Consider the following 13,106-nt stretch of genomic DNA (forward strand, 5'->3'; position numbering starts at 1 on the left):
AATTATTCCCTCAATACTTTACTGAAAACTGTGTGCCCAAGCTGTTCAAAAGATATGGTTCATTTTACCAGACATAGGCTGTTGTTTTTTTTCTATTGCAAATTCGAGGGAAACATGAGATAAATAAACCATTTCGTGGGCTGTTTTAAAACTATGCTACTCACAGACTGTAGCCTATTTGTTTGATAACAAACAAGCTGGTTAAGTCACGTTACCTTATCAGCTGACAACCTGAGGGGTATTCCAGAAAGCCTGATTAGTGAGTTAGAGAAATCTGTCAAACCATACTTTGAGCAATGGTAACGAATGCTCTGAAGCAAACCTGCTACTTACTAGGTTAAGTTGATCTTAGCCTCTTTAATGGTGAATAAAGACAAGGCTTCTCCGCCAATCAGATTCTTGTCGAAAATACAATTGACATCCGAGCCTGCATTGTTTGCCTTGTATTACAAATGGAAGGAATTATTGGACCTCGAATAGATCCTTTAGGTCATTCAGAAGATTTTATTTTGGAACGTTATAGTTTTTCCACACAATAATATATCTGGCCAATTTACTCAACCCCTACATAGCCAATGTAACCCAATACAGTTTTGCTTTGACTGCTATAGGCCTAAAAACTGTGTGCATTAGTGATTTTTCCCCCACAAAGTTTCCTGTACAATTTGGGTGATGCAGAATGATTTGGAAAGGCAACTGTGTGTAGAGCCATAAGAAGAGTCTGCTTCGCATTGAATACTTTTTTGGCCATCAACCTGTCCATATAATCAAGGAGAACTTTTACAGAATTGCAGGCACTGTTGGCTGTGGTCAATTAATCTCAAATCTCAAATGAACAACACTAGGCAACATGATAAAAAAAATGTTTTACATTTTTGGTGTTAAAACTAAACGTAGAATATATTGTTGCCCGTGTTGTCATGAAAAGCACTCTGAATTCAATCAATTCTTATTCCTCATACATAGGCTGTGGAATGGGCCTACCAATGCAATTAGGCTACCACAATTTATATATTGGTATATAGCCTTCACATGTAATATCACCAACGTGGCAATAAAAGTGCTCTATAAAGTGAAAGCATTATTACTAATCACCCATGTGTAAATTAGTATTGGTATTTTGGGGTAAATAAGTGAACATATTTGTTGTATGTTGTTACAAGTGTTTCTTGTTGTGGACTCTGTCTTTTGACTCCATATCTATGTACTTTTATGTCATCGACATGAGGACCTTTTTGAATGTTGTGTGCATGCGCCAATTGTCAGATCGACCAATCTGCACTTTGGTTAGTCTAATTACTTCAAGGAGAGGCAGCCATTCTAGAACCAAGAAATCACAGACTCCCTCATCTGGTTAAGGTAAGCTGGATATGTTCAGGGAATCCTGAATTTGTTAAACCATCTTTTTGGAATTACCCCCCCAGGTAACTGGACAGGCACGCATTTGGTTGAAGATGGCACATTGACAAAGAGATTGTGAACCCAGAAGTATATGTTTTGTCCTATGGGGGGAGTAGGGAAAATAGATAGACAGCCTAATTTGGGTGTAGCCCTGGGCAGATTTATGTTATGCCATGTTGTCTTCGGGAGATTGTCTGTTTCATATATTTATTTCACACTAGTTGATGTAAGTCAGTGGACCAATTCCCATTACTTATGATTGTCTTTCATATTATAGGATATGCTTGTCAGAAAGAATAGTAATGTTATTCCTTATACTTCTTTTATTATTACATTTCTTCCCAATTTGTCTGGTGCATCTTATTGCCTGCAATCTAATGTCTAAATCCAATATGCATACTTGTGTTTTTTTAAATGAATTATAAGAGACTATGCCTTTTTGTAGGCATTCATGTAGGTAGGCTTGGTAAGATCAACTTTAAAACATTCAGGCTATCCTAACTTCAAATTCTTTAAGATCTTTATCAACTATAACTATATAAATGAGGATAAAATAACTCACTGACAGTAACTCTTGAACCGTTAAAGCTAGAGACACCAAACCAACTTTCACATGTTCAGGCTATCCTAACGTTAAATTCAACTGTACTTATGTAAATTAACTATAATTCTATACATTTGCACACATTTACAAGAAATAATTCCCTAACAGTAAGTGTTGACATCAAAACAACTTTCACATGTTAAGGCTATCCTCACTTACGATTCATAAAAAACGTATCAACTGAAACTATAAAAATATGTATTAAATTAGCATAAAATAACTCACCAACAGTAACTCTTGAACTGTTCAAGCTAGAGACACCAAACCAACATTCAGATGTTAAGGCTATCCTGACTTCAAATTCTTAAACACTTTTATAAACTATAACTACATACATTTGCAAAGATTTGCATAAAATAACCCACCATTAGTAACTCTTGAAACGTTCACGCTAGAGACACCAAACCAACTTTCACATGTTCAGGCTATCCTATCCTCTCAATTAATCGATCCTTCACAAGCTAGCATGCACACCACATTTTCTTCAGGAAATGTACTTTTCTAGTTATTATAATAATTTGTTTTTTTGTACAAATTCTTAATATATATCTAATCTCTCAATTTTCATCTCAAAGTGCACCAGATTTTGCATTTAGCTGTATTTTTTATTTTTTTTACCCTACTAGTGTTCCATCTCTGGCTTTGGGCTAAGCCCCCAATGTCCTTAAATCCTAGAAATGCCCCTGCTCTCGGCCGACAACTGCTACAGGTGTGTCCGTGCTAAGAGACATGGGTGTGGTGCTCTTCTTACCCATTTCTTTCTCTTTGATCTCAATCTCAGTTGTCTCTTTATATTTCCTGGCCAGTGTCAAAGTACTCTCCTCCACTGTGTGTAAGAGCTTGGTTATGGTGTGGTCCCGGTGCTCCTCTTTGAGTCTGTTCCAGGCCACCAACTCATCCTTCTCAACCAAATTGTTCACCACATGTAAAAATGTCTGTGGAATAGAAAGGAAGGCAAACAAAAGCATTTATGAATATCAAGAAACAAGACAAATCATACTGTTTATTTTCATGGATTGAACAACCCTTTCTCTGTTTTAATGTATACGCAGCAAAGTTTAAGTAGCCTTACAAATGATGACAGAAACCATATATATATATATATATATATATATATATATATATATATATATATATATATACAGTGCCTTGCGAAAGTATTCGGCCCCCTTGAACTTTGCGACCTTTTGCCACATTTCAGGCTTCAAACATAAAGATATAAAACTGTATTTTTTTGTGAAGAATCAACAACAAGTGGGACACAATCATGAAGTGGAACGACATTTATTGGATATTTCAAACTTTTTTAACAAATCAAAAACTGAAAAATTGGGCGTGCAAAATTATTCAGCCCCCTTAAGTTAATACTTTGTAGCGCCACCTTTTGCTGCGATTACAGCTGTAAGTCGCTTGGGGTATGTCTCTATCAGTTTTGCACATCGAGAGACTGACATTTTTTCCCATTCCTCCTTGCAAAACAGCTCGAGCTCAGTGAGGTTGGATGGAGAGCATTTGTGAACAGCAGTTTTCAGTTCTTTCCACAGATTCTCGATTGGATTCAAGTCTGGACTTTGACTTGGCCATTCTAACACCTGGATATGTTTATTTTTGAACCATTCCATTGTAGATTTTGCTTTATGTTTTGGATCATTGTCTTGTTGGAAGACAAATCTCCGTCCCAGTCTCAGGTCTTTTGCAGACTCCATCAGGTTTTCTTCCAGAATGGTCCTGTATTTGGCTCCATCCATCTTCCCATCAATTTTAACCATCTTCCCTGTCCCTGCTGAAGAAAAGCAGGCCCAAACCATGATGCTGCCACCACCATGTTTGACAGTGGGGATGGTGTGTTCAGCTGTGTTGCTTTTACGCCAAACATAACGTTTTGCATTGTTGCCAAAAAGTTCAATTTTGGTTTCATCTGATCAGAGCACCTTCTTCCACATGTTTGGTGTGTCTCCCAGGTGTCTTGTGGCAAACTTTAAACAACACTTTTTATGGATATCTTTAAGAATTGGCTTTCTTCTTGCTACTCTTCCATAAAGGCCAGATTTGTGCAATTTACGACTGATTGTTGTCCTATGGACAGAGTCTCCCACCTCAGCTGTAGATCTCTGCAGTTCATCCAGAGTGATCATGGGCCTCTTGGCTGCATCTCTGATCAGTCTTCTCCTTGTATGAGCTGAAAGTTTAGAGGGACGGCCAGGTCTTGGTAGATTTGCAGTGGTCTGATACTCCTTTCATTTCAATATTATCGCTTGCACAGTGCTCCTTGGGATGTTTAAAGCTTGGGAAATCTTTTTGTATCCAAATCCGGCTTTAAACTTCTTCACAACAGTATCTCGGACCTGCCTGGTGTGTTCCTTGTTCTTCATGATGCTCTCTGCGCTTTTAACGGACCTCTGAGACTATCACAGTGCAGGTGCATTTATACGGAGACTTAATTACACACAGGTGGATTGTATTTATCATCATTAGTCATTTAGGTCAACATTGGATCATTCAGAGATCCTCACTGAACTTCTGGAGAGAGTTTGCTGCACTGAAAGTAAAGGGGCTGAATAATTTTGCACGCCCAATTTTTCAGTTTTTGATTTGTTAAAAAAGTTTGAAATATCCAATAAATGTCGTTCCACTTCAAGATTGTGTCCTACTTGTTGTTGATTCTTCACAAAAAAATACAGTTTTATATCTTTATGTTTGAAGCCTGAAATGTATATATATATATACCCTTAGGACAAGAACATTTAGTATCCTACTTCTAAAAAAAGCAATAACAATGCTAGTGGAAATAAAGATTACTCTGAGAGTTGCTTTGGTCACGGCTGGTTTGGCGGTTTGATTCTTCTCCCCAGAGCTCATCAGCGAGGCCGATTGAGAGAGGGCCTCCACATAGGAGATCACATCCACCGACGTCAGCTCTCCCGACGTCTGTTTTTCAATCTCCACCAGCAGGCTCTGAAGATCTGTAAGATTTCTGATCTACAAATGGAAGAGACAAGATTAAGTAAGCTCCAATGGATGCCTCCTCTCCAAATAGGATAAAAAGGATGGTCAATTTAAAAATGTCTACTAAATCTTAAAGCAAAGCAGACAATTAAACTAAGTTATTCCCACAAAAAGTGTTCAGACCTATACACATTTCTTCACATGGATATTAACATATATTCCTAATAGGAGATCCTGATTGATAAACACATGTACCAATTAAATATCTATATAGTGACCAACAGAGGGCGGTGTCCTATTATATATTATAAGTGGTACTACCTTCCTAGTTCATTTTTTGGAATACTTACATATTCAAGTGTTCTGTTGACACTTTGTGTTAGGCACACAACGTTGTCATGACAATTTTTCTTGGGATGCTCTGGAATACAACATATGGAATCATCATATGAATTTAACAGTCTGCTAGAGTAACCTCAAAACTGCTTGTTTGTTTAACAATATTTAAATATTTACAACTATGATATCACCAGGACATACCAAAATTGTTACATATTTAATTTTTTAAAAAGATAATTAAGATAACACAGCTCACAATTTGTTTATTAAGATTTTATATAATATGGTAATCTCACATCATTTTAATAATGTATCCTCCCAATTCCCTCAACTTTGGTTTCAAAATTTTGAGGGTGAATTGATAGGCTTACCTTGACATATTATCCCATTCTCTGTATGAAATCGCTTAGTGCCTGAAGTAGAAATGTAATCTCTTTGGCAGGTGCAAGAGAAAGATCCATTTGTGTTTGTGCAATGTGAAAATGGCCCACAGATTTGGTCGTTCTTGCATTCATCAATATCTAATAGTAAAAAGAATAACAGGGTATTTTTTTAATGAAAGACATAAAATAGGCCCTGATGAATGACATTTTCAAACTGAGAAAAAAATATTGAATATCAGTTTCTTAAATATGTGTTGTAATGTTGAGAAAAAACCTGATATTGCATTCGGAAGGTTTTCAGACCCCTTGACTTTTTCCACATTTTGTTACGTTACAGCCTTATTCTAAAATGGATTTTATTGTGTTTTTCCTCATCAATGTACACACAATACAGGTTTTTAGAAATGTTTGCACATTTTATTACAAATAAAAAACAGAAATACCTTATTCACATAAGTATTCAGACCCTTTGGTGTGAAACTCGAAATTGAGCTCAGGTGCATCCTATTTCCATTGATCATTGTTGAGATGTTTCTACAACTTGATTGGAGTCCACCTGTGGTCAATTCAATTGATTGGACATGATTTGGAAAGGCACACACCTGTCTATATAAGGTCCCACAGTTGACAGTGCATGTCAGAGCAAAAACAAAGCCATGAGGTTGAAGGAATTGTCCGTAGAGCGCCGAGACAGGATTGTGTCGAGGCACAGATCTGGGGAAGGGTACCAAAAAATGTCTGCAGCTTTGAAGGTCCCCAAGAACACAGTGGCCTCCATCATTCTTAAATGGAAGAAGTTTGGAACCACCAAGGTTTGTCCTAGAGCTTGGCCAAACTGAGCAATCGGGGGAGAATGGCCTTGGTCAGGGAAGTGACCAAGAATCCAATGGTCACTCAGAGTTCCAGAGTGCCTCTGTGGAGATGGGAGAACCTTCCAGAAGGACAACCATCTCTGCAGCACTCCACCAATCAGGCCTTCATGGTAGAGTGGCCAGACGGAAGCTCTCCTCATTAAAAGGCACATGACAGCCCACTTGGAGTTTGCCAAATGGTACCTAAAGACTCTCAGACCACGAGAAACAAGATTCTCTGGTCTGATGAAACCAAGGTGAAACTCTTTGGCCTGAATGCCAAGCGTCACGTCTTGAGGAAACCTGGCACCATCCCTACGGTGAAGAATGGTGGTGGCAGCATCATGCTGTGTTGGTGTTTTTCAGTGGCAGGGACTGGGACTGGGAGACTTGTCAGGAACAAGGGAAAGATGAATGGAGCACAGAGCACAGAGAAATCCTTGATGAAAACCTGCTCAAGACTTCAGACTGGGCTGAAGGTTCACCTTCCAACAGGACAAGCACACAGCCAAGACAATGCAGGGGTGACTTCGGCACAAGTCTCTGCATGTCCTTGAGTGGCCCAGCCAGAGCCCGAACTTGAACCTGAAAATAGCTGTGTAGCAACGCTCCCCATCCAAGCTAACAGAGCTTGAGAGGATCTGCAGAGAAGAATTGGACAAACTCCCCAAATACAGGTGGGCCATACTTGTAGTGTCATACCCAAGAAGACTCAAGGCTGTAATCGCCGCCAAAGGTGCTTCAACAAGGTATTGATTAAAGGGTCTGAAAACTCATGTAAATGTCATATTTCTGTATTTTTATATTTTGTAAATTGCAAAAACAATTGTTGCTTTGTTGTAATGGGGTGTTGTGTGTAGATTGATGAGAGGGGAAAAAAACAATTTCATCAATTTTAAAATAAGGCTGTAACGTAACAACATTTGGAAAAAGTTAAGTGGTCTGAGTACTTTCCGAATGTACCAGTCAAAGGTTCGGACACCCCTACTCATTCCAGGGATTTTCTTTATTTTTTATATTTTCTACATTGTAGAAATAACACATATGGAATCATGTGGTAACCAAAAAAGTGATAAACAAATCAAAATATATTTTAGATTTTAGATTCTTCAAATTAGCCACCTTTGCCTTGATGACAGCTTTGCACACACTTGGCATTCTCTCAACCCGCTTCATGAAGTATTCACCTGGAATGCATTTAAATTAACAGGTGTGTCTTGTTAAAAGTTAATTTGTGGAATTTCTTTCCTACTTAATGCTTTTGAGCCAATCAGCTGTGTTGCGACAAGGAATGGTTGGTATACAGAACATAGCCCTATTTGGTAAAATACCAAGTCCATATTATGGCAAGAACAGCTCAAATAAGCAAAGAGAAACGACAGATCATCAGTACTTTAAAAATATGGGAAAAAATTTAACTTTTATAGTTTCTTCAAGTACAGTGGCAAAAACCATCAGGCGCTATAATGAAACTGTCTCTCAGGAGGACCGGCACAGGAAAAGAAGACCCAGAGTTACTTCTGCTGCAGAGGATAAGTTAATTTGAGTGAACTGCACCTCAGATTGCAGCCCAAATAAATGCTTCACTGATTTCAAGTAATAGACACATCTCAACATGAACTGTTCAGAAGAGACTGCGTGAATCAGGCCTTCATGGTTGAATTGCTGTAAAGAAACCACTGCTAAAGGACACCAATAACAAGAAAAGACTTGCTTGGGCCAAGAAACACGAGCAATGGACATTAGACCGGTGGAAATCTGTCCTTAGGTCTGATAAGTCCAAATTTGAGATTTTTGGTTCCAACCGCCGTGTCTTTGTGAGACGCAGAGTAGGTGAACGGATGATCTCCGTATGTGTGGTTCCCACCGTGAAGCATGGAAGATGAGGTGTGATGGTGTGGGGGTGCTTTGCTGGTGACACTGTTAGTGATTTATTTAGAATTCAAAGCACAGCATTCTGCATTGATACGCCATCCCATCTGGTTTGCGCTTAGTCGGACTATAATTTGATTTTCAACAGGACAATGACCCAACACACCTCCAGGCTGTGTAAGAGCTATTTGACCAAGGAGAGTGATGGAGGGCTGGATCAGATGACATGGCCTCCACAATCACCCGACCTCAAGCCATTTTGAGATAGTTTGGGATAAATTGGAGCATATGTGGGAGCTCCTTCAAGACTGTTGGAAAAGCATTCCTCATAAAGCTGGTTGAGAGAAGGCCAGGAGTGTGCAAAGCTGTCATCAAGACAAAGGGTGGCTACTTTGAAGAATCTAAAATATATTTTGATTTGTTTAACACTTTTTCTGGTTACTACATGATGCCATATGTGTTATTTCATAGTTTTGATGTCCTCACTATTATTGTACTATGTAGAAAATAGCAAAATAAAGAAAAACCCTTGAATGAGTTGGTGTGTCCAAACTCTTGACTGGTACTATATAAATATATATATAGATATATATAATACCAGTGCATTCTGTCCCATCATTTGGTTGAAAGTGATTCAGCCCGGTTGAAGTGTATCCTGAGGCACAGGTGCAGTAGTAGCTGCCCTCTGTATTGGTACAGTTGCTGTTGTTTCCACAGATATTAGTGACATTTTGGCATTCATTGTCATCTGTTATGATGGAAGAAGGACACAGAAACAAAATAAATGTAAATTGTAGATGCTGCGTACACAGTTTAGCAGGTGTTATGGCGGGTGCACCGAAATGCTTATGTTCCCTGAACCTATCAATCAATGTAGTAAATGTCAACAAGCACACAATAATACAAAATTAAAATGTATATTTTTTTACAGCGGTAGGTATGGTAACGTGACCAGTGATCAATGACTATGTACATAGTGCACAGGTCCCTACGGTGCAGGGTAGAATACCCGTCGTAGCTGGCTAGTGATTGTTACTGAGGGGCAGAGTAGGGTACTGGGCAGAGGGAAGGGTGGTGGCTGTTTAACAATTTGATGGCCTTGGGATAGGAGCTGTTTATCAGTATCAACTGTATCAACAAGGGGTTATTATTCAAACATTACTGAGACAAGTCATAGTCAGATTTACAAGGAACGTTACTACGACCCCGTACAAGTTAACTACATTGATATAGCTTGCTGTGCACACAGTTCATCCTGGTTGTAACTGGTTTGTAAAATCTGGCAACCGTCAGATATTCACCATGCCAGTTCACATCAAAACACACCTGCATGAGCTATTCACAGTGTTTATTGGAAGTGATCCGATAGGACTTTCAATTGTTGTGTTCATCTGTCTAGTTATGATGAATATACTGGTCTTCCTCCCCCACTGTACCTTGTGTACAAAGCCTGTCCGGGAAGGGATATCCTTAGCTCTGAGAAAGGGAGGTGACAATATTCAGGATGAAATATGACCTTAAGATTCCAGACCTCTGAACCGCCATTGTTAACACAAACACTGTGTAGGAAAGTGTTCCATAATGACAATGACTGGCTTCCATTTTCTCTGAGTAGCCTATGGGTAGCTCAATAGGATTTCACAGTACAATGGTAGCAAAATGAATATGCATTAGGGATATAAACAAAATTACGTACTCAAGTTGACTGTCTAAAAGGGATAGTTCCCCACTCATATCTATTCTCTAGAATAAAATGAATGGGGTCTGATTTAGAGAATCTAAGAGCATTTCATTGGTGGAGCAAAAATTATATTGTACCTTAAAATGATGGACTATCTTTAAATTTAGAGTAGGAATATTTCATTTAATGGGGCCATCAATTCTGCTCTATATTAATGAAGTGAAGTTCAAAATTATTTTTTAAATTCTCAAAAACCCATATTTGTACTGTATTTCCGTGTAGAAGCCATTTACTGTATGTTTATATTACCACAGTTTCATTTACACCGGGCCCTTGAATATGTAAACCCCCACGATTATGATCAGATAAGGAAATATGAATACTAAGCAAAAGTGCCCCACAAACCTAAATGCAACAATGTTGGCTGACAGACAAACTTGAGCAATAAAACAATTTGACCACTTTCACCAGGAGCAATCATTTTTCACATTTCAGTCCTTTTGTTATGATAAACACACTTTGATGTTTACAATTTCAATAGGGTAGATAGGTTGGGGGGAAAAAAAAACACTAGGAATGATTCATGATTGAAACAGGTTTACAATAACTGTGCGAGTTGCCTGAGAGGATGGTGCCCATAAGGTGCTAATTAACCTCTATGGGATCGGTGTCCACCCCATGGGACGGGTGAGCTAACATAGGCTAATGTGATTAGCATAGGTTGTAAGTAACAAGAACTTTCCCCAGGATGTAGACATATCTGATATGGGCAGAACGCTTACAGTCTTGTTAATCTAACTGGACGGTCCAATTTACAGTAAAATAATACCATGCTATTGTTTGAGGAGAGTGCAAAATTATGATCTTGAAAATGTATTAATAAACCAATTACGCACATTTGGGCAGTCTTGATACAACAGTTTAAATAGATATGCAATGGTTCATTGGTTCAGTCTAAAACTTTGCACATACACTGCTGCCTTCTAGTGGCCAAAATCTAAATTGCGCCTGGGTTGGAATAATACATTATGACATTTCTCTTGCATTTCAAAGATGTCGGTTAAAAAAAAAAAAAATGCATGTTTTTTTCTTTGTATTATCTTTTACCAGATCTAATGTGTTATATTCTCCTACATTAATTCCACATTTCCACACACTTCAACGTGTTTCCTTTCAAATGGTATCAATAATATGCATATCCTTGCTTCAGGTCCTGAGCTACAGGCAGTTAGATTTGGGTATGTCATTTTAGGTGAAAATTGAAAAAAAGGGTCCTATCCTTACAATTTACCTGTCTCCTCCCCTTCATCCACTCTGATTTAAGTGGATTTAACAGGTGACATCAATAAGGGATCATAGGTCAGTCTATGTCATGGAAAGAAGTGGTGTTCCTAATATTTTGTACAATCAGTGTATGTAATAAAGTTAAGTCAATATTGGAGCTAAACAAACTGGCCAAATTGTTTGTTACCCTAACAATATGTTAGCTGTCTAACCTTTCTTCAGCATGTCATTAAACCTTAATTAATTCAGGGAAGTTCCATTGAGACCAATGTCCCTTTTAGAAGGAAGCCCTGATTTACAAAATGCAGCATAAAAATACTAAATACATAATAAGGAATTAGTGAGACAGTTATTTTTAGTGACACTGTTAAAAAGTTGTGTTCACTGCTGAATACGTTATTATTTGTTAGCTAACTTCCTTTGCTAACATGTCTAGAACATTTTCTTTGCCACAAAAACGGCTAAGATTGTTGATATACTTTTCTTCTCCCTTCTCAATTCTCAATCTGACCATTTCTACCATGGGAATACATGTATGTCAAGTGTTGTTCTACTTAAAAGCGATGCTGTTGAAAAATAAGCCCTTTTTGATTGAGTTAATGTCCTAATGTATTTTCACTGGGTGTGTAGCTAAAGAAGGAGTTTTAATCCTTGAGGCAATTGAGACATGGATTGTGTATGTGTGCCGTTGAGTGTGAAATGGCAAGACAAAAGATGAAAGTGCCTTTGAATGGGGAATGGTAGTAGGTGCCAGGCACACCGGTTTGAGTGTGTAAAGAACTCTATCACTGCTGGGTATTTCACGCCTAACAGTTTCCTGTGTGTATCAAGAATGGTCTACCACCCAAAGGACATCCAACCAACTTGACACAACAGTGCATTATGTCGCCATGGATGTCGCCATGGGCCAGCATCCCTGTGGAACGCTTTCGACACCTTGTAGTCCATGCCCCAACAAATTCAGGCTGTTCTGGGGGCATAAGGGGGTGGAACTCAATATTAGGAATGTGTTTATAATGTTTTGGATACTAAGTGTATATTTCCAATTAGATTTGGGTAACTTCCAGTCCACATGGACAGATGAACCCCAGGTTCAATTCAATTGAACCTGCATTGCTGTACTTATGCAAATTAAATTGCAGATTGGTTTTGGCTCATTGGTTTTGGGTAAACGTTGAATTACCACCAAGTGGACTCCTCTCACAGGTACTGTAGATTCTTCAAATTTTAAGAATAGCAAGTGTTCTCAGGCAGTAATTTGTAAACTAAATTTGTAAATTAAATTCCAGCCTTAACATTGTAAAACAGGACAGAGAAAGTGTTCATTTTTGCAAACCTGCAGACCTGATGATGGTAGTACGCCTGCTGTTGAAAGATATAAGACAAATGGGTACCACCGGCTGAAAGTTTTCCATATATGTGAAGCAGTACATACATGTATGCAGTAAGGATCCAAGTACAATCAGCTGATTATGATTAAAGTTTACTCCTAGTGTTAAAAGGTAGTCAAATGTTGGAGTGTTTTTCACACTTTACACCAGTGTAGATTGAATGCAACAATAACCAGTGTTGGCCATGAATATTTTCACCTAGAGTTACAAAAACTCTGAGTGCTAAAAGCTAATACTTCTTGTGTTGGTGTTAAACGTGTTGATTTAAAAGTTTCAATGGTTATCTCATTTAATAATATATATGCTTGAATAATATAACTTCTAAATCCCAAATGAGCTTAGTACAACCGTTTT

At 38.2% G+C, this 13,106-nt stretch overlaps 1 protein-coding gene across 1 annotated transcript in view; it reads right to left on the bottom strand.

The window, feature by feature from the left end:
• adgrl4 (adhesion G protein-coupled receptor L4) overlaps positions 1 to 13,106 on the bottom strand; it is a 28,709-nt gene that overhangs the window by 14,008 nt on the left and 1,595 nt on the right. Inside the window, exons 3-7 of the mRNA XM_021599792.3 lie at positions 8,995 to 9,144; positions 5,662 to 5,811; positions 5,302 to 5,372; positions 4,805 to 4,984; positions 2,757 to 2,940 (exon numbers count right to left, since the gene is read on the bottom strand). Of these exons, the coding sequence (XP_021455467.3) occupies positions 2,757 to 2,940; positions 4,805 to 4,984; positions 5,302 to 5,372; positions 5,662 to 5,811; positions 8,995 to 9,144 (735 nt within the window). The remainder of the gene's footprint in view (positions 1 to 2,756; positions 2,941 to 4,804; positions 4,985 to 5,301; positions 5,373 to 5,661; positions 5,812 to 8,994; positions 9,145 to 13,106) is intronic.

The sequence above is a fragment of the Oncorhynchus mykiss genome, chromosome 4, assembly GCF_057628025.1.
Source record: "Oncorhynchus mykiss isolate SJ-2025 chromosome 4, ASM5762802v1, whole genome shotgun sequence".
In the NCBI taxonomy this organism is placed as follows: Eukaryota; Metazoa; Chordata; class Actinopteri; order Salmoniformes; family Salmonidae; genus Oncorhynchus; species Oncorhynchus mykiss.